Source organism: Neomonachus schauinslandi, chromosome X (assembly GCF_002201575.2).
Source record: "Neomonachus schauinslandi chromosome X, ASM220157v2, whole genome shotgun sequence".
NCBI classification, from domain to species: Eukaryota; Metazoa; Chordata; class Mammalia; order Carnivora; family Phocidae; genus Neomonachus; species Neomonachus schauinslandi.
Genome location: NC_058419.1, coordinates 29,316,417 through 29,338,579, shown reverse-complemented (window position 1 = coordinate 29,338,579; position 22,163 = coordinate 29,316,417). Strand labels below are relative to the sequence as shown.

Below are 22,163 nucleotides of genomic sequence, written 5' to 3'. Positions count from 1 at the left end.
TTAGCTCCCTTGAGTTATAGCCCAACTTGTAGGTATGGTGAGGCAGGGGACAGCAACCTAGTGAATAATTCTATGGGGGCACCTCACTGTGGTTGTCAGATCAAAATACCGGATGCCCAATTACATTCAGATAACAAGGAAATTTTAAAAATATAAGTATGTCCCAAATATTGCATGAGGTGTAGTCATACTAAAAATATATATATTCATTGTTTATCTGAAATTCAAAGTTAACTGGATATCCTGTATTTTTGCTTGCTAAACCTGGCAAGCCCAGGAATACATTAACAAGATGCCATGAGGCTTGCCTGGGTTCACGGTGGTCGGTAAGCACCGATCCACTCGGTTGTGTCAGGGAACAAAAACCGTTCCCACCAAAAAATTGCTCAGGTTAATAAGCAGGTAGCAACCAAACACGGAATACTCTTGACCCTTTGAGGAACCCGTAACTGACGCAACTGCCATAAATGCTGCCTTGATTGATTACCCCACCCCCTTCATTCTTCTCTTCCTGCAGCTAGAATGATTGCTCTATCTATCTCTTCTTCCTTCTCTAGTCCCGCCCTTCCAAGTCTCTCTGGAGGGGGAATCGGTAGCCCAAAAAGGGCCGGCAAAAGCGCCGACGTGTTCGGAGGAGCGGAAGTAGTCAAATTTCATTGAGAACCGTAAAGTGCGGCTGGCTGGCTCCCTTTCCGGATAACGACAACAGCTCCGACTGTCAGTGCCGGCCTTCCTCGTGTTAAGAGGGTCTGTCGGACCCTTGCTAATTCAATTTTTTTCCCATTCCGGGCCCTTCCCTATCGTCGCCCCCTTCACCTTGGATCATGTTCAAGAAGTAAGGACATGCTGTGGCCTCCATCGGCTGCTCACAAAGGTGGTGGGGGTGGGGGTGGGGAAGAGGGCGAGAGCAAAGATCCTCTTTCTCTCTCCCCCGCCCCTGCCATCCTTACTCCCCAAGGTCTTCTATAGTACTATGCTCTCACTCGCAACTTGCAACACTGTAGCCGTTCCATCCCTAATCTTCAGTCGGGTTTTGACTCTCATTTTCTTTTTCCTTACCCCTCTTTCTCTTTTGCCCCCTCTCCCAATCCTATCCCTATTCCTAGGGTTCTACCAATCACAATCTTGCACCGTGATTTAAGGGTATATCCTCTTTAGCTGAGAGGAGAGCCCTGCACTCACTGCCATATGTTTATTAGTTATGAACTGAATAAGGGAAGGCTTGACTTCCTGGGTCATGGCAGTGAAGGAGTCTGGGTGACAGGAAGCAAGCGGCCTGTCATGCCTATTGCCTAGCTGCCAGATTAACCTTGTCTTGAAAATAGCGTGATTGCCCCATAGGCTATTCAGTGTAAGGAAGACAAAAATTCTTTGGGAACCCACCTAGTGGGTTTACCTTCCAGACTTGATAGACGCAAAAAGCAAAGGGGGAACATGGGCAAAGGAAGGTGGGTTTTGTGCATGACATTTTGAACAAAAATAAATAGAGATCTTAGAAATCATCGTCATCATCACTTTAAAAGAAATCTCAGCAGATTACATAGCCTAGCAGGGGTCAGTTTTCTGTGTTATATTTGGGTTGGTCTTTTGTGTCTCAGCGCCCGAGGGTTTTTTGTTTTGTTTTACTTTGTTTTTTCACACGGGTTTTGTTAGAGGTGGGAATCTGTTTCTTCCTAGGTAGAATTGAGTAGGGTTTTCCAGGAAAGACGTTTGTGTAGCTGATTACAGATTATAATGTGAAATATGCTTCATATTCTACCCCTCCCCGCCCCCCCCCCATTGTGTATACATGACAGTTTAATATTGTATTAAGACACTGGTTTTGTGCTGGACAGAATTAAAGGGAAATGGTATTTTAAAAAACAATATTTCATAATTATTTTAGACATCTAAATACTTGAGAATAGATGACTAATTAAAACAATACCTTTAGCTATTTTGATATGTCTGCTTAGAAATGCCTTTTTTCTTGCAAAAATCATTTGACAGATTTGATGAAAAAGAAAATGTGTCCAACTGCATCCAGTTGAAAACCTCAGTTATAAAAGGTATTAAGAACCAATTGATAGAACAGTTCCCAGGTATTGAGCCATGGCTTAATCAAATCATGCCTAAGAAAGATCCTGTCAAAATAGTGCGATGGTAAGTCTTTATTTTTCTCTATATAGAGCTCAGAGTAGCTGAATATTGTATGATTAGATTGCACTCATAATAAATGGAATTATTTTCACATTAACCATCGGTAGATTAATTATAGGAGTAGATAAATAGAATAACTCTAAAACATCAATATTTGTATTTTCAAGTGTTTCTCTATGTTCCTGAAAAATGTGACTTTGTGTACTGATTGTTTTATTGAAGAGTTAAGTGTTTTTATTCAGACTTGAATTTAATTTATTTCAGTTTGTACTGTAGATATTTGTTTTATTGAATTATCTAACAATGAAATTAAAATAATAAAATGTGAAATTGTAGTAGGTCATAATCGTCTTTTTTTTCTCTACTGGACTGGTATGGTAGGTGAAACAATTTAAACAATGCTTTTCTCCCTGGATATTTAATGAAGTTAAACAGAGGTTACTATATCTTTGTATATATATGTTTCATATTTTTTGTTATTTAAAGGATGTTTGGCATATTCATTTTTGAAAGAAGATATCTAACTTGGTACTTTGTGACATTTGTCTTACAGCCATGAACATATAGAAATCCTTACAGTAAATGGAGAATTACTATTTTTTAGACAAAGAGAAGGGCCTTTTTATCCAACCCTAAGGTTACTTCACAAATGTAAGTCTTGTTAGAAAATATGTATTTGGGGATATGGAAAGATATAAAAGGAGTTGAAAGTGACTTCTGGTAGTTAACTTATTTATTAATACTAGGTGATATGGAATATAAAACTAAAATGAATCCCCATCTTGTGGTAAATCTGAAAAATGCAAATTTTCTTATTATGCATTCCAGAAAGGCCAAGAAAGAACATTCATTCATTCATTCAGCAAATATTTATTGAACTTACCATGTGTCAGGCACTGAGCTAGCTACTTGAGAATATGATGGGAAGCAAAGGCAGACATTGTTCCTGTCCCTATGAAGCTAACAGTCTAGTTGGAAGAATAGACAACAATTAGATAATTACACGGATATATATTCACAAACTGTGATAAGTGCTGTGAGCACTTCCTTCTTTTAAATTTGTATCTAGATTTGCCTCATGGAGATAACTCTATATAAGGGAAAGCATTGGCTAATTGTGGGAGTCCCATTATTGTTAGTTGAGTGCCAAGGTCAGGTGTTATAAAATGAAATAATGTTTATTACATACTTACATTTGTATATTGTTAGATCGAGTACGTTACAAAAGAAAATCCAAAGGAGATACAATCCCCATGCACAAGAGGTTTTCAACTGTGAAGTTAAAATTTCTGCTTTTCAAACCAGTGTATTTCTGGCATTCTAGCCAAGAGGCAGAAAGGAAAGGAGCAACTGGAGGGCTCTGTAGATGGTAGTGGTAACTTAATGAGTTTGGTTTTTGGTAAGAGATCAATTTTGAGTTACCTGGTGGAGTGGAGGTCTGGAGCAGTAAGGCAAGTCTTAAAAGAGGTGAAGCACTTTAATATTTAGAAAGGATTATTTACAATTACTTGATTAAGTATTGATTTCCTCGGGTTAAAGAAGTACAAGGGAGGGTGCCTGGGTGGCTCAGTTGGTTAAGCGACTGCCTTCAGCTCAGGTCATGATCCTGGAGTCCCGGGATCGAGTCCTGCATCGGGCTCCCTGCTCGGCAGGGAGTCTGCTTCTCCCTCTGACCCTCCCCCCTTTCATGTGCTCTCTCTCATTCTCTCTCTCTCAAATAAATAAATAAAATCTTTAAAAAAAAAAAAGTACAAGGAAGAGAAACTAGGTCCTGATGCAATGGGAAAAGTTTTTATTTTTTATTTTTTTTTTTAATTTTTTTTTAAAGATTTTATTTATTTATTTGAGAGAGAATGAGAGACAGAGAGCATGAGAGGGAGGAGGGGCAGAGGGAGAAGCAGACTCCCTGCCGAGCAGGGACCCCGATGCGGGACTCGATCCCGGGACTCCAGGATCATGACCTGAGCCGAAGGCAGTCGCTTAACCAACTGAGCCACCCAGGCGCCCGCAATGGGAAAAGTTTAAAATGAAAATATTTTGGTGACATTAGGACATTTTGATGACATTAATTCCTACTTAACTAAAAGAGGACAAAGACAAAATATTCAGATGTATTGCATGAATCTAGATTGGATCCTGGTTTGAAAAACAAAATTCAAGGGTGCCTGGGTGGCTCAGTTGGTTAAGCGACTGCCTTCGGCTCAGGTCATGATCCTGGAGTCCCAGGATCGAGTCCCGCATCGGGCTCCCTGCTCGGCAGGGAGTCTGCTTCTCCCTCTGACCCTCCCCCTTCTCATGTGCTCTCTCTCATTCTCTCTCTCTCAAATAAATAAATAAAATCTTTAAAAAAACCAAAAAAAAACAAAATTCAAGCCCTCCTCCCCTGCCTCAAAAGTTATAAAACACTTTCTTAGATTCTTGGGGGGGAATTTGAATGTGGTTTGGGTATAAGACAATATTGTGGAACTATTGTTAAGTTCTTAGTATGATAATAGTATTGTGGTTATGTAGGAGAATGACTTTATTTTTAGGTGATATGTACTTATTTATAGTGAAGCACTACATCTGAAATTTCAAATGGTGGAGGACAAAATGTGTGTGCATAGATAGAGACAAAGTGGGTAGAGCAAAGGGTTAAGGAACAGTTGTTCAATCTAAGTGGATGGTGTCCAAGTGTTCATTGAACTATTCTTATGGTTTTCCTGTATGTTAAGCCTTTGCATAATAAATTGGAAGAGAAAAATGTTCCTATTTAATGATATTTTGCCAGGAACCAGCCTTTTGGACATCCTAAAGTTATTGATGTGCAAGAAGCAGGGTAATATAGTGGTTAAAACCATACTTGGAGTTAGGTACACCTGGGTTCAGTTCCCACTGCAGGTCATTTTTGCCAAGCCATTTAAACAGGTCAAGTCACTTAACTTGCTTAAGCTTTATTGCCTTATCTTTATTTTTTTAAAAGATTTTATTTATTTGTCAGAGAAAGAGAGCGCATGAGCGCACAAGCAGGGGGAAGTGGCAGGCAGAGGGAGAAGCAGACTCATTGCTGAGCAGGGAGCCCAGTGCGGGACTCAATCCCAGGACCCTGAGATCACAACCTGAGCCGAAGGCAGACACTTAACTGACTGAGCCACCCAGGCGCCCCTATTGCCTTATCTTTAAAAATGGATATATTGGGGCGCCTGGGTGGCTCAGTTGGTTAAGCGACTGCCTTCGGCTCAGGTCATGATCCTGGAGTCCCAGGATCGAGTCCCGCATCGGGCTCCCTGCTCGGCAGGGAGTCTGCTTCTCCCTCTGACCCTCCCCCCTCTCTCATGTGCTTGCTCTCTCTCATTCTCTCTCTCTCAAATAAATAAATAAAAATCTTAAAAAAAAAATAAAAATAAAAATAAATAAAAATGGATATATTGTCCCTGCGTCAGTCTCTGTGCTTAGCTCTGAGTCTCCTTGGAATCCTCTCTCTTTCCTTCTCCTCCTCCCCTGTGTGCGCTCGCGTTCTCTCTCTCAAATAAATAAGTAAATAAATAAATAGAATCTTTAATAAAAAGGATATATTGTATTATCTCCCAGGGTTATGAGGATTAAATGAGACTGTGTATATAATGCATCTAACACAATGCTCAGAACACAGCAATGGCTCAATATATGACAGCCATTGTAATAATGTACTAATTGTTCAAAAAATGTCCACTACTATTATGTATTACTGTCATCATCATCATTATTATTAAAGGGCAGGTATTAATGAGGATGGAGAACTAGAAAACAAATTATGTATAAATGCATTCATTCAGGTTCCTTTTTTTCAGTAAGATGTTTAAATTTGGAGCCATGTTTAATTTGTAGTCTTGGTAGGAAGAAGACTTACTTGTTCTCTGATTAGTGGGAGGGCTAGTGGTAAGACATTGAAGTGGATAAATTTTACCAGTTATTATTATTCCCAGAAAGCCCTGAGAGGTCTAAAAAGTTTTGAATCCTTCAGGGATCCTTTATTTCTTAAATTATGAACTATTAGTAGACACACATACACACACAAAAATAAATTTTTTGAGATTACAAAAGGAATTTATGTTCATTCTAGAGAGTTGGAAAATAGAGAAATGAAATCATCTGTATTTTCATGACCTAGAGATAACCATGGTTAGTATATCGGTGTATTTCTTTCTTTCTTTCTTTCTTTCTTTCTTTCTTTCTTTCTTTCTTTCTTTCTTAAGAGAGAGAGAACACAAGCAGGGGGAGGGGCAGAGGGAGAAGCTGACTCCTCGCTGAGCAGGGAGCCTGATGCAGGGCTCGATCCCAGGACCCTGGGATCATGACCTAAGCTGAAGGCAGAAGCTTAACCAACTGAGCCACCCAGGTGCCCTTATTGGTGTATTTTCATCAAATTATTTCCTATGATGTGTGTGTGTATAAATGTGTGTATTTTTTCCTTTTTAAATTGGGCTCTCCCTTAAATAGTTTTTAATTAATAGAGTTTCTTTTTTAGGACAGTTGTAGGTTTACAGAGAAATGGGGCAGAAAGTACAGAGTTCCCATATACTTCCTACCCCCCCTTCCCTTGTTATTAACATCTTATATTGATGTAATGCATTTGTTATGATTGATGAACCAACGTTCATTCATTATTAACCAAAGTCTATAGTTTACATTAGGGTTCATTCTTTGCATTGTACATTCTGTGGGTTTTGCCAAATGCATAATGTTATGTATCCACTGTTACAGTATCACTATGTACTATCATAGTATCATAAAATAGTTTCACTGCCCTGAAAATCTTCTTCTCCACTTCTTTGTCCCTTCCTCCTCCCCCTCCCCTTCCCCTCAACCCCTAGCACCCACTGATCTCTTTGGTGGGTTTTTTTTTTATTGTTTTTTTTCTCTTAACATTATATTATGAACATTTACCAGGGTATTACATAGTCTCCAAAAATATGGTTCTATTTTATGTATCTTATAGACATACCTTAAGTCGTTTATCTCTTTATTGTTGGACATTTAGGTTGATTCCAATTTATTTCTATTATAAAGAGTAGTACTGCAATGAATATATTTCTACCTAAATATATTATATATCTCTGATTTTTTCATAGGATAAAGTCCTAGAAATAGAATTACTGAGTCAAGGAGTTTGAACCTTTTCAAGACTGTTGATACATGTTGCCAAGTAGTCCTAAAGAAAGATTGTACCCAATTATAAGCCTTCTAGCAGTATATAAGAATGCCAGTTTTCCTACATTAGCACTGGGAATTACTTCTGTTGAAAATATTTACCAATGTGGGGACACCTGTGTGGATCAGTCGGTTAAACATCTGCTTTTGGCTCAAGTCATGATCCCAGGGTCCTGGGTTCGAGTCTTGCATCGGGCTCCTTGCTTCTTCAGAAGGGAGCCTGCTTCTCCCTCTGCCTGCCACTCCCCCTGCTTGTGCTCAGCCTCTCTCTATCTCTCTGTCTGACAAATAAATAAAATCTTTAAAAAACATTTACCAATTTGATAAGTGAAGGATGGTGTTTCAGTTTCATTTTGCATCTGTCAGAATACTGTAATTTGGGGAAAAATTTTTTTTTAAGATTTTATTTATTTATTTGAGAGAGAGCACAGAGGGAGAGAGAGAGGTAGAAGCAGACTCCCCGCTGAGCAGAGAGCCCGATGCAGGGCTCGATCCCAGGACCCTGGGATCATGACCTGAGCCAAAGGCAGACACTTAACCAACTGAGCCACCCAGGCGCCCCTGTAATTTGGGGAAATATTTGTTCATGTCCTTTGCCATTTTCTATTGAGTCATTAGTCTCATTAATTTATGTAATGTATTTCTTTTCTTCTAGATCCTTTTATCCTGCCACACCAGCAAGTTGATAAAGGAGCCATCAAATTTGTACTCAGTGGAGCAAATATCATGTGTCCAGGTTTAACTTCTCCTGGAGCTAAACTTTACCCTGCTGCAGTAGATACGATTGTTGTATCCTTCCCAGGCTGTAACTGTTGAAAAATGTATTCACAGTACTTTTGTCATTACTAAAAGATCTTTGTCCAAGAGAAGATTAGATGTACTTTTTGGAGGTTACTGTTACTGTTTTTTTTTTTTTTAAGATTTTATTTATTTATTTGAGACAGAGAGAATGAGAGACAGAGAGCATGAGAGGGAGGAGGGTCAGAGGGAGAAGCAGACTCCCCGCCGAGCAGGGAGCCCGATGCGGGACTCGATCCCGGGACTCCAGGATCATGACCTGAGCCGAAGGCAGTCGCTTAACCAACTGAGCCACCCAGGCGCCCTGTTACTGTTATCTCATACCTTTCTGGTTACATTTCAAAATGTGGGAAATAACATCATTTCTTGAGACTAAATTTTGTCCCATCTTAGAAGTTAAATGGGAACAAGTAATAAAAGAGTCCCGGCTGCATTTCAGCCCAGTTATGGCCCAGTGTTATCAGACTCAGGACACAGTATAAAACTGGATTATTGGGGTGCCTGGGTGGCTCAGTTGGTTAAGCGTCTGCCTTCAGCTCGGGTCACGATCCCGGGGTCAAGCCCTGCATTGGGCTCCCTGCTCAGTGGGGAGTCTGCTTCTCCCTCTGCCTCTCCCCCCCAACCCGGCTTGTGCTTTCTCTCTTGCTCACACTCTCTCAAATAAATAAATAAAATCTTTAAAGAAAATAATAATAAAACTTGATTATAAATGGGGAGGATATGTATGATATGATTGAATCACTTCTTTGGACATCAGCTTGCTACTTTTACCATTGGCTTACCCATCTACACTGAAGTAAAAGCACTCAAAAGGGAAAAGAGCTTAGGAACCAGGTAGAGTATTAGAAGTGGGTAGTGGGAAATATGGACAATTCCCAACTTTAATTTTAAAGTTCATTTTTTTTTTTTAGAGATTTTATTTATAGATAGAGAGCACAAGTAGGCAGAGTGGCAGGCAGAGGGAGAGGGAGAAGCAGGCTCTCCGCTGAGCAGGGAGCCGGACATGGGGCTCGATCCCAGGACCCCAGGATCATGACCTGAGCCGAAGGCAGCCGCCTAACTGACTGAGCCACCCAGGCGCCCCTAAAGTTCATTTTTAAGTTGGCTCTTTGGGCCTCAGAACATATTTTCTCCAAGAGAAATGTTTTTCAGGTAGTCCTTAAAACTCATGATGTGGCTGAATAATTGTGCATTATTTTCATTTCTACAGCAGTGGTTTGCTATATTCTAGGTTAACTAGGTTTTTGTCAACTATCTGGACAGGAGGATATCTTTCCTTTTGTCATAGATAAAGTGGCCATTTGCTTCAGGTTGAGAAAATACTTGGTAGGAAGAGGGAAATCACTGTGGAGTGGAAAGGCCATTGGAGTGGGTTTAAGAGTGTGTCCCGTGGGCGCCTGGGTGGCTCGGTTGGGCGACTGCCTTCGGCTCAGGTCATGATCCTGGAGTCCCGGGATCGAGTCCCACATCGGGCTCCCTGCTCGGCAGGGAGTCTGCTTCTCCCTCTGACCCTCCTCCCTCTCATGCTCTCTGTCTCTCATTCTCTCTCTCGCAAAAAAAAAAACGAGTGTGTCCTGTTCGAAAGGACAGTATCCTCTGTTGTGGCGGTTATATTTAAGGGATAGTATAAAGTGTCGGTTTATATCTTAGGAACAGCTTCTATTGACATAGATACTGGTCACATAATAAGTGCTCAAATATTTTTGGAACATCAGATTGAATGTATGAGCTGAAAGTACGATGGAGAAGATGGAGAATAGCATTCTGTAAGGACAGGGTTTTTTTTTTTTTGTTTATGATTTTTCTAAGTGTTGTAGGTTAATAGTTCTGGAGTTTCTCTTAAATGGAAAATTTTCCTAGTACCTAGCCTTTGCTTTTTAAATAATTTTTATTTTGAAATAATTTATAGACTTTTAGACAGTTGCAAAACTAGTGCAGAGAGATACTGTGTACCCTTGAACTTTTACTTTGTAAAATATGTACTGCAATGTTTAACATTTTATTTTTTTTTTTAAGATTTTATTTATTTGAGAGAGAGAGCGTGCGTGAGAGAGCATAAGTGGGGGTAGAGGCAGAGGAAGAAGCAGATTCCACACTGAGCAGAGAGCCCCATGCAGGGCTTGATCCCAGGACCCTGAGCCAAAGGCAGACGTTTAACCGACTGAGCCACCCAGGCGCCTCACAATGTTTAACATTCTAAATGCTTCAAGTGATAACCAAGAACATTTTGGTTGTTCTAGAAAGGTTGAAACTTACACTGAGTTCTTAAAGATAGATTGGGGTATAATTATTATTTTAATGTGTCTGTTACATAAAACCACCATTCAGTGATTAAAACATTAGAACAATTCATATGTATTTATTTCACAGTTTTTAATACATGCAAGAAATTTTATCTCCTTTTTCGCATGACTTACTGGTTTTGCTGGCATTGGGTTATAGTATTAGCATTTAACTTTTTTAAAAAAGATTTTATTTATTTGACAGAGAGAGGGACAGCAAGAGAGGGAACACAAGCAGGGGAGTGGGAGAGGGAGAAGCAGGCTTCCCACGGAGCAGGGAGCCCGATGCGGGGCTCAATCCCACTGGGATCATGACCTGAGCCGAAGACAGACGCTTAATGACTGAGCCACCCAGGCGCCCCAGTATTAGCACTTAACTTAAAAACCAAGAATGATAATTAGATTCATTCATTTAGCATTTGTTGAATATTTATAATGTGCCTACAGACTCTGCTAGGTCCCTGTCCTCAAGGAGTGTTGATGGTCTGGGTGAGGATACAAGATGGGTTGAAAATGGCTTCACTAGTAATGTGATCATTGTCTGAACCCCCCTCTCTAAGGCATTTTGAGAGATAAATAGTTTTCTTAGCTGTGTGTTTTCAGGCAATCATGGCAGAAGGAAAACAGCATGCTCTGTGTGTCGGAGTCATGAAGATGTCTGCAGAAGATATGTAAGTCTCATGTTAGTCCCCCTAAGCTTTTGAGGTATGGGTCACCTACTCAGAAACCATCAGAATTACAGGTGAAATTTGCTCTCATTCATACCACATCCTACAAATATTTAAGCACAGAAGCCTCATTTCTGATTTTTCCTAACTCTTAGGAAGCCATTGAAACCTATTTTGCCTCTGGGATTGCATTCTTTCTTAAGCACTCTGAAAAGAACTGTGTGCCAACACAGCTGTTTTATATGTATGTATGTGGTATTTTAGGAACTTCTTATTTAGTATGATTTAAATTGGGTGGGAGGAAAGATGTTTTGCTGTTAGTTTTTTTAAATTTTTTAATTTTTAAAAAAGATTTCTTTCTTTCTTTTTTAGAGAGAGAGAAAGAGCAAGGGGAGGGACAGAGAGAGAGAGGGAGGGAGAGAATCCTTGAGCAGACTTCTCACTGAGCACGGAGCCTGACACAGGGCTGAGTCCCAGGACCCTGAGATCATGACTTGAGCCAAAATCAAGAGTCGGCCACTTAACTGAGCCACCCAGGCACCCTGCTGTGTGACATAGTTCAGTGACATAGTTCAGTACCACACAGTGTTTATCTTCTGTTTTGACCTGGTGGTATAGAATATTAAGGAAATATTAAAGATATATTACCAAAATATAGTCAATATACTGAAAAACTTTGGAACTCATTTGATTACCAAATTATTCCTGTTAATTTTGTTTCACGGTTAAGTGTAACACTTTGATGTTCTCCTGGTATGGTGACATCATTACTTTGTTTCTATAGACTAGTTAGATCACTAGAATCACTTTAAGACAGGAGCTGCAGCAGAGTAATGTAGTTTAATGTAGTCAATAATGTTAATGTAATATAAATAAATTCCCTACATGTGGCTCAATAATTGCAAAATAGCAATGCACTTTGAATTATATTTACCATAAGTAAGCCTATAAAAATTCATAACAATATGTTTATATGCTTTTTCCCTTCTACAGTGAGAAAGTCAACAAAGGAATTGGCATTGAAAATATCCATTATTTGAATGATGGGCTGTGGCATATGAAGACATATAAATGAGCCTCGGAAGGAATGCACTTGGCTAAATATGGATATTGTGCTGTATCTGTGTTTGTGTCTGTGTGTGAGAGCATGAAGACAATACCTCTGTGGTTATGCTGAATAAATTCAACAGATGCTAAAATTCTGTTGGCTTCAAACATTATTTTAATTTCTCTTAAAGTCAAGTTAAAATTGGGTAGCAAACTTGGACATTAAGAGGTATCTGGTAAGTACTCAAACTCAGACAACTTGGTGTCCTTTCTTAGGCTAATGATGTAAAATGAAGGGCAGGACTTGGTAAATGAACTTGATAGTATATGGCTGACCCCCAGAGAATCTGACTACTTAATGGGGCTGGAAGCTAGACTGGGAATTTTCTCCCATTACCCCCTGGAAATGCCCCTTCTCTTTTGTGTGTGTTTTTTTGTTTGTTTGTTTGCTTGTTGTTGTTTTTAAACTTTTCATTATGGAAAATTCCAAACATATATGAAAGTATGTGGGGAATAGTATAATGGATCTTTTCTGTATCCATCACCCAGCTTCAATTCATGGCAAATCTCACTTCATCTGTATCTCATTTACTCCTTCCCACCCCACCCCACTCCCCAGTTATTTTGAAGCAAATCCCAGATATATCATTTTATCCATACTTTAATATGTATCTTTAAAAGATAAGTGGGTTTTTTAAAAAAAATCATCATACCTAAAAAATTTAACTGTTTCTTAATATGATCAAATATCTGGTTCAAATATGTGACAAGTGAACTTGATTTCCTCTTTTTTTATTCTTTAACCATTGGTTTGCTTGAAATTGGTCCCAGACAAGGTCCATATATTGCATTTGGTGGTTGTTTGTTTAAGTCTCTTAAGTTAGAAGTTTTCCCTTTGTCTTTTCCCCTTTAAATTAATGATTGAAGAAATCTGGTTGTTTTGTCTTACAGAGTTTTCTCCCCCATTCTGGATTTTGTCAGTTTCACTGTAAAGTAGTTTAACTTGTTTTTATGCCCCCTGAGTAACTCATAAACAGATAGGCTTGATGAGATTCAGGTTGAATTTATTTAGTGCCCTGTCCTGAAGCTGGGTAAACTCATGCTACACAGATGCTTAGAACTTCCAGATTTGGGTCCTCATGGTATCCCCCAAAGAACATGTATCTCCTATCATAAGTGTTATATGAAGGCCATGGACCTATTTCAGTAAGAACAGTAAGCTGTTTGGGGAATTAAACGAGAATTAAATGGGAATTTATATAGTGACAGTAGGTATTTCTTAATAACCTTGCTGTTCTAGTGTCTCATTTTCATTTGGTTGTTTACAAATATATGACATGTGATTTTATTTTTCAGATGGATACAGACATTTACAAGATTGTGGTGACCCATGTTACAGTTAGAAGGTGGTGAGAAAGGTGAGGGTGGATAGTAAAAAGAGAGAGACCATTTGGCTGGCTGTTGCAGCTGGGCCCCCAAGATATAACATGGGTGAAGGTTATTGATCCAGGCTCTGACCCTCAGACTGAGAAACTATTTCCCACTAATGAAACTTGTAAGACTTGAGGAGTCCCACATTAGAATGTGAATGTGTTAATTTATGGTGGTAAGTCTGCTTAGGATACACAATCAGTAAACAGGAAGTTTCTTGGTGAACATGAATAAGAGTAAAGGAAGGTTGAAATTTGGGGGAATATTTCATCTGGGCTGGTGTAAGGCTTAGAGAATTTTTCCTACTTCATCATTAATTAGAATGCTTATGTCTGCCACAATCTTTCTTTCCTAGCCTGTAGAGGAACCCTGATATTTTTACTTCCTATATTCTTTTTAAGTTCTATGTAGAATATTTTCCTTTGTCATGACAGTTATATTCTACAACTTGGTATATTGTTATATTTTACTATTTATTCCTGATGGATAAAAGTGTAGTCTCATCAGTGACCCATTTATAAATCATCTTTCAGGGTAGGTTTCTTCAACAGTCTCATTTTATGCTGACTTACCAGTTTCAAATTCAGATGTCTCTCCACTTGAGGGATGAGGCACCCTATTTGAGGCCTGTATCACCTTACATTCTTAAAAAGAGAATATCTGAGTCACTGATGTCAAAACCAGACTTTGAACCTCTAGTTTTGGTACTAAGTTAATGTTAATCGACCAAGATTGCCTATGGAGTGTTAGCAATGAAAAACAAAGCACAGGGGCGCCTGGGTGGCTCAGTCGTTAAGCGTCTGCCTTCGGCTCAGGTCATGATCCCAGGGTCCTGGGATCGAGCCCCACATCGGGGTCCTTGCTCTGTGGGGCGCCTGCTTCTCCCTCTCCCTCTGCCCCTGCTTGTGTTCCCTCTCTGTCTCTGTCAAATAAATAAATAAAACCTTTAAAAAAAAAAAAAAGAAAAAGAAAAACAAAGCACACACATATTAGAGAAGTTAAAACCTTTAATTGCCTGGTTTCTGAAATAATTTATCCTTATTTCTAACCACTGTTAACAGTGGGTGTAGGGAATACTTTAAAAATATTTAACACCATCATCTGTGCTTGTTTTTCCTACTATGCTGAGGTATAGTGACTGTTGCCTTGGTGATGTGGACTAAATATGTATGTTTTCTCCTTCCCCTGGGTCTGAGGCCTCAGGTCATGGTGTTAGTCAGGGGTGTCACTCTACACTGGGAGCCTGGTCAGTGTCTCAACATTAGGTCATGCAGGAAAGCCAATTCAAAGAGGTTAAACTAGCATCTCAGCCTCTTGAGATCTTATGCTTAAAGGAAACCTGGTCTACCCACATTCCTGAGAGTAGGAATACAGGGAGAGCCTGTTTTCTCTAAGGCAATGTATCTTCAGTTCATTTTTTTAGTTTCAGAATTAACTTTGTGTCAAGCCTGCCTATAATGTAGCCATTTCTATGTATCTGACATACTCAGCCAAGGTCAGTTCAGCTCAGTGAACTTTTTTTTTTTTAAGATTTTAATTTATTTATTTGACAGAGAGAGCACAAGTAGGGCGAGAGGCAGAGTCAGAGGGAGAGGGAGAAGCAGGCTTCCTGCTGAGTAGGAAGCCCAATGCGGGACTCGGTCCCAGGACCCCGGGATCACGACCTGAGCCAAAGGCAGATGCTTCACTGACTGAGCTACCCAGGCGTCCCCTCAATGAACATTTATTGAATACCTGCTAGGTTCTAGGTGATGTGGCACAAAGATGAATAATACACAAGTGGCCCTTGCCCTTAAGGAGCTTCCAGGCTCCCGAGTAAATTTACATTTTTAAAAATCTGGGTAATGGTGACAGCCCAATACCGATTTATAAAGCCACTGGGAATTACTAATACTTTTCCAATTTCGGTCACCAAACTTTGCAAATTACACATGAGCTAAATATAAAAATATTCCTTAGATTGTATCCAATGTGAGAAGGTTAAAAACATCCAGATGTCTTGGGGTTGCAATGATTCAGCATTCCAACTCAGATGGCTGACCCATTGTGCAGTAATAGAAAGGCCTGATCAGCCCTCTTCTAGCAGACTATTATAGTGGTTTGGTGGTGGTCTCTTGGCAGCTGCATTTTTCCTTTTCTTTTTTTCTAATGTTCTGGACCCAAAACAGACAGCTGGATTTATCCCAGGGGTAGTCATGAACATTTCCAATTCGAGGAATTTGATAGTCCCCAAACAGAAGGTCATATGCCGTTTGTCAAACAATGATTATATCCAGCCAAGTTCCTCCTTTGGATACAAATCAGCTACTGAGGATACGGTATTTCTAAGCATAGTACTTCAAAAAATATAAGAATGGCAAATGACTCAATTTGCACAGGTATTTCATAAGTATTTTACTTTTTTGTTGTTCATGAGACTAATGTAGCAGTCATATATTAATGGGAATATGAAATGAATGTATGCCCAAACAAAATGTGGTAAATATTTTAACTTTGTTTGTCTAGGTTCCTTAATTTTGAGAATATCTCTCTCAAGGCTCTTCACAAAACTCAAAATGTTCCAATTTCTAAAGGAGTATCCACTAGAACTGACTTATAATGAAAGGAAAAAAATGAAAATGTATGCATCCTATGTCAATATAACCATCACTTCTGAGGTCTCAAGCAATCAGAAACTTACTCAAGTAAGAATTAGGCCATTAAAATATATTTGGAAAGCCCTTCAGAACACTTATGTTTAGAATGTTACTAGTTGTGTTAAGGCAGTAAAAATTAGATTAAATATAATTGTTCTTAATATCCCAGTCTCAGCAATAGTTCCTAAAGAAGTCATGCCTGTCAACATGGAGACTGATGCGTGTAAATGTATACTTTGTATTGTATGTTTTTATATTTTGTATGTATACTTTATTATACTTTTTATAGCAGGTAAAAGAATGAGTACATATAATGAACCATAACACTAATTTGTTTAATATTGTATTAAAACTAATTAAGTACTTGTAAAGGACTACAACTCCATCAGAACAGGAGTGAATAATGTGATTGAGAACCAGTTTTTAATCTGTGTTGAGACTATTAAGCATGCAGGTTGGTTCGTTGATTGGTTGGTTTGCTTAAGAGGCTGGCCTCCTGGAGAATATAATTTATGTATGGGAAAACATACAGGAGATGATTCACTGGAATTCTCCTAGTAATACCCTGTTCATCCAAACTACTTAGTACTATTAATTTTTGTCTCCTGGAGTGAAAAATGAAAGGACACCAAATTTTATCCTTGAACACTTGGAGAAATAAAAGATCAATTAGTGAAATAATTTCTAATTAAAATCCTAATTGTTAACAGAGAATGACATGCTTCATTATTGTTCAATTCTAATTAAATGGGTTATCTTACACATTTTAAAATCTTTTTAAAAGTAAAACAAATTATGATTTCCACATCCTATTTTTTATTGCTCTTGTTCCATTCCTCAATTTTAAAGTACTTTAATTTCAGCTAATATGTGAATAGAGGGAACTTTTGGGGTATAATCATTCACTCCCTTCGGGTTCATTGTAAGTGTTCCCAGAACTCTACCATAGGGGGAAATAACTCTAAATTTAAAAGATGCACAGATTAGTTTTCTTTCCTTCTAATTTTAATTTTTTATCACAGGACATGATTGTGAATGATAACTGTGAACTTTCATTTAATCTGTGGTGAAATAAGTAATTTCTATTGATTTTCACAAGCATGTGAGCAAAAGACTGTTTTAATAAGCAATAAATCATGTAAGCACTTGCTTGGAGGAAGTGCCATTTCTCCCAACATATGCCTTGAAAACAAATCAAATTCAGTTCCCTTTTTGCCTTGGGGAAAGCCATACTGGGGAGACTTTTGAGGTCGGGCAATCTGTTTTTATTCTTCCCACTTTCTATTTCAAAAGGGGACACTGTCTTTGTCACCAAATGCTGGGGTTGTCCTTCTATGCTGATGCATGATGAAACCCTGAGGCTTGGAAACTTGCACACTAATGAGATGATTTTGTGATGAAACTGCATGTTGGATTGATACTGCCCGTGAATGAGCTTAAATTTGAGACAACTTTTAAAAGGAGCAGTGCACTTTCTTCTAGTTTTGCTTCCCTATCAGCAGGGCTTGAAATGTCTGTTTCTGCGTACAGATGTCTTACCAATAATTTTTCTCATGATCTGAAAGATTTCGTATGTATTTCTTGGTCTGGATTCTGTTTTCATCAGGTCTAATGCTGATGAACTCATTTTGTAAAGCCAAAATTCACTGTTCCCTTAGACATCTGGACTAGATTGGGCAGGATGAGGAGGATGGGAGGAGAGTCCTTTTCGCCCTGTAGGCTGTGGAAGGTTTCTTGGAGAGTTGACTTATCCAGGATTAGGAAAAAGTATGCTTTTGCCTGACTAAGATATTTCTAAAAGTTGCTTGTGTAAGCATTTTAGATTTCAGAAAGTTCAACCTGAAATGTATGTGAATATAGAGTAGAAACAGTTTCACTTAGTGGGATAACCACTGTCTCTAGCCCATCAAGTTAATGTGTCTCCTAAATGCTTTCCAAAAGTACAGGACTAGAAAATATTTTTCACTGGCAATGCTTTATTCTATTTTAAAAATGGTAGGGGCTAAAAGTCTGGTAAAAACTCGGACACTTATACTGTACTGATTTTATATTGTGACTTACAAGGTACAAATTTTGTATTTTGTAAAATATTTTGAAAGAAGTCTACAAAGTAATTCCCCTTTCTTGCTCCCAAATGTGGAAGTCTGAGAGAAGGCACATGGCCCCATAAGTTTCTGGATGTTGTCAAACCCAATTCTCTCTGAACTACCCAATGCCCAGATACATTTACTGGGAATGCAGGAGTCTCATTTAAGCTGTGGGTTTTGCCTATGTAAAGAGAAACATCTTGATTAAAGTGTGAGGAGAGAGAAACCATACCGATTTGGGCAGTTTGGGCTCAATAATGTCTAATTTGCTGTGCAAGGGGAACTTGCTCTAAGTTAATGTTCTTAAAAGCAACTTCTGAACTTCTCCTCAAGAAGTATTTACTTTATAAAAAAGCTGTTTGAGGAAGAGCTGTTTTATTGCATGGCACAGATTAAATGTACAGATGTTATCTTAAAACTTAAGGAGTTCCCTTATGAATTTGAATATTCAATACCAGCTGTTATTCACGTCAACATTTTAATATTTTACCATGTAGGTATTTAATAAAAGGGATTGGTGCATATTTAGCTGTGTAAAGTGTTAGTTAAACTTGTTCAGGTGGCTGAGAAGGAGAGGGAGATAACATTCCCGGAGCACCTACTAGATGCACAAGCTCTACTTCCAGTATCTTGCTTCATCTTTAGTATGATTCCATGAGGTAAATTTTAATTCTCATTTACAAATGAGGAAACTAAGGCACCTGAGGGGTTATATAACTTTCCTGAAGATACATACAGAATTGGGATTTGGACCTAGGTCTGACTGCAAACCCTGTTTTGCAGAAAGTCTCCCTTCACATTTCAGAAAATAACCTCAGCCCCCAGTCGTTATCGCCATCTTTATTTCTGGGTTATTGGAGAGGAGTCTAAGTTGGCCACGCCTCTGATCCACAGTGGGAAAATAGAAGTAGGATTTGAATGTGGTTAAGAATGGGCTGCTTGCACAGGGTCTTATTTGTGCTTCTGAGGGAATGTTTTCCTGCTTCCCTCTTCATCAGTGGGGTATATGGAGAGAATCTTTTGAAACTGGACTCAGTCCTGAGGGCTGAACTTTTTCTATTAGTCACCTTCAAGCCAGGTGACTTGTGACCATTTAAAGGTTATGCCATTTAGGAGCCTTGGCTGATAACGCCATTTAGAAAAGGATATAAGGGGGAGAGTTAGTTAAATGGGGGAGATTATAGGGTATAATGTGCAAGGGCAGGGCTAGCAGCTGCTTTGTGACTATCAATATATCCAAAAGATAAATGGGGGAAAGGAGTAGTGAATATTAAAATTAATGACAGGAGCAGTTTGGTTCAGTTATAATCTAAGGAGAAAAGCTGAGGGGTCTAATCTATGTATTGCTCCAGATGCAGTGATTGAATTTTCAGAAAGAAGATCCAGTGATTTAATTTTCAGAAGGAAGGTCTAGTGATTAGACTCATGCAAGGAGATGGCCTGGGGCCTGCTAAAAGTCAGGTTGCAATTTCCATAGCATTCAAGACAACCAGAATAATAAATAGGACTTTTAGAAGGAACTTAAAGTTTTCTCCCATTTCACATATTAGCCTTGGGGTGGGGGGTGGGGGGTGGGGGGTGGGGGTCTTAACATTTCTGAAGTTGGTTAGACCTGTGCTGTAACTCTAAAATACATACTGGATTTCAAAGACTTAAATAAAAAAGTAATGTAAACTATCACATTTTTTTTTTTTCTGCTGATTACATGTTGAACTGACAATACTTTGGATATACTGGGTAAAATAAAATACTAAAAGTAATTACACCTGTGTCTTTACCTTTTTAATATGGCTACTAGAAAATTTAAAACAACACATGCGGCTCACCTATTTCTGTTGGATGGCACTGGAGTGGAGACTGGGCAGTAGTCCCCGAAGCTTCCCTCTAGTGGTGAGTGCCTTAGAGATGTAAATATGGAAAAGAAGATTCCCAACGCCAGTACTCACTCTTCCATCAAGCTAGGACCAGCCTTTCCCTTTTCCCGTCAGATCATATGGAGCTGGGTGTTTTGACTATTAGAACATCCCCGTTTATTCAACACTTTGAGTGCCTATGTGGATGTCTCCTAGTCACTCACTAGATCAAAGCATTCCATTTTTTTAAAAAAATGCAAGCCCATCCCATTCAGGACATCCTTATTCCATCACTCCCATCCATCCATGCATCCAGTGAAAATCTTGAGTCTTATTTTTAGGTCCTGCTCTTCCTGTTAAGGCTTTTGCCAAATTGCCAAAGCAATAGCCTAATCAAATGTGGCCGTTCTTGCATGGAATCAGTGAAAACCACCAAGGAAATGAGAATTATGTGGGTTAAAATATATAGCATTTATCAAATTGAGGACTTTTTAACGCAAAAGGACCACCATATTCTTTTTTTTTTTTTTAAGATTTTATTTATTTATTTGAGAGAGAGAATGAGATAGAGAGAGCATGAGACGGGGGAGGGTCAGAGGGAGAAGCAGACTCCCTGCTGAGCAGGGAGCCCGATGCGGGACTCGATCCTGGGACTCCAGGATCATGACCTGAGCCGAAGGCAGTCGCTCAACCAACTGAGCCACCCAGGCGCCCCTGGACCACCATATTCTAATAATAAACTATAGCTTGTTCTATTGCTCATGCAGAGCTTTCATGAAGTGATTGTTTTGACTCCCTGTATGAATTGTATGAGTTTGGGCTCCTTTTGCTTTCACAAAATACCAGGCCTAGTGTTGAGCTCATAGATAATCAATTTATACAAGGAATATTATAGTATACAGGTGCCATATGAATAAATTTGGATTTATCTTTTTAAAAAAATTTAAGTAATCTCCACACCCAACGTGGGGCTCAAACTCACGACCCCAAGATCAAGAGTCTCACGCTCCTCCTACTGAGCCAGCCAGGAACCCCAGAAGTGGATTTATCTTTCTTTTAAAAAAATTATGGTAGAGACCCCAGATATATACCATCATTTCATACTTTCCAAACAAGTAATTTTCCCATTGCTCTTTAAATATTTTATCCTTGATGATACTAGAATTATTGAGTGATTATTTTTTAATGAAACTTTGGGGGACTCCTTTGTGGGGAGGTTGGCAAACATTTCTGAATTTCTTTGTATGCCAAAAAAACGCTCAACTTCTCCAAACACAATGCTCTTCACATAACCACTCAGACCTTCACTGAATTCATCATTCCAAGTCAGCTGGCACTAAAAGGAACACAATATTCTTAACAAATGAAGGGGAAATTAGTGGTACGTCATCACTAGACTCTTGTACTGTCAGTAAATTTCCTAATACAGGTGTGCCCTGCTTTAAGAAAGCTCAGTAGATGGGTTTAAATGCATTACAGAAAAATCTGGCCATTATAAATCAGAATGGATACACAAGCAACCTTATAGCTACATAAAAAAAAAGCCAAGGGGTCTAATCTATATTTTCCTCCAAACCCAATGTTTTAATTTTGAGAAGGAAGATCTAGTGATTAAATTCACACAAGGAGATGGCCTAGGGCCTGTGAAAAGTCAGGTTGCAGTTTCCACTGCATTCAAGATATGCAGAAAAATAAAAACAACTTTTAGAAGAAATTTTAAATTTTCTTTTTTAAAAAAATAATTTTTTTTTATTTATTTGAGAGAAAGATAGAGCTACAAGCTGGGGTGGGGGGGAAGGCAGAGGGAGAGGGAGAAGCAGATTCCCCATGAGCAGGGAGCCTGACGTGGGGCTCAATCCCAGGACCCTGGGATCATGACCTGAGCCGAAGGCAGCCGCTTAACTGACTGAGCCACCCAGGCACCCCTAAATTTTCTTTCACATCTCATCCAGTGGATCTCACACTTCTGGAACTGGTTAGACCTGTGTTGTCCAATGTGGTAGTCACTAGCCATTTGTAAAATATATTCACAACCATGATTAATTTCCATTAA

General features: G+C 38.9%; 1 protein-coding gene across 2 annotated transcripts; it reads left to right on the top strand.

Annotated features, from left to right (window-relative positions):
- The first annotated feature begins 507 nt into the window (after positions 1-507).
- Positions 508-12,327, top strand: MCTS1 (MCTS1 re-initiation and release factor). Of its 2 annotated transcripts, none has more exons than XM_021686061.1 (6): positions 508-835; positions 1,990-2,142; positions 2,693-2,790; positions 7,964-8,097; positions 10,992-11,059; positions 12,050-12,327. In XM_021686061.1, the coding sequence occupies exons 1-6, from the start codon at positions 825-827 to the stop codon at positions 12,129-12,131; spliced, it is 546 nt and encodes a 181-aa protein (XP_021541736.1). In that variant the 5' UTR covers positions 508-824; the 3' UTR covers positions 12,132-12,327. The 2 variants fall into 2 exon arrangements, with proteins under 2 accessions (XP_021541736.1, XP_044767595.1); XM_044911660.1 differs by lacking the exon at positions 508-835 and adding an exon at positions 1,308-1,448.
- The last annotated feature ends 9,836 nt before the right edge of the window (positions 12,328-22,163 follow it).

Coding starts and splice junctions, on each gene's coding strand:
- MCTS1 (XM_044911660.1), top strand. Junction 2,143..2,692: donor CCTGTCAAAATAGTGCGATG/GTAAGTCTTTAT, acceptor TTTGTCTTACAG/CCATGAACATATAGAAATCC. Junction 11,060..12,049: donor AAGATGTCTGCAGAAGATAT/GTAAGTCTCATG, acceptor TCCCTTCTACAG/TGAGAAAGTCAACAAAGGAA.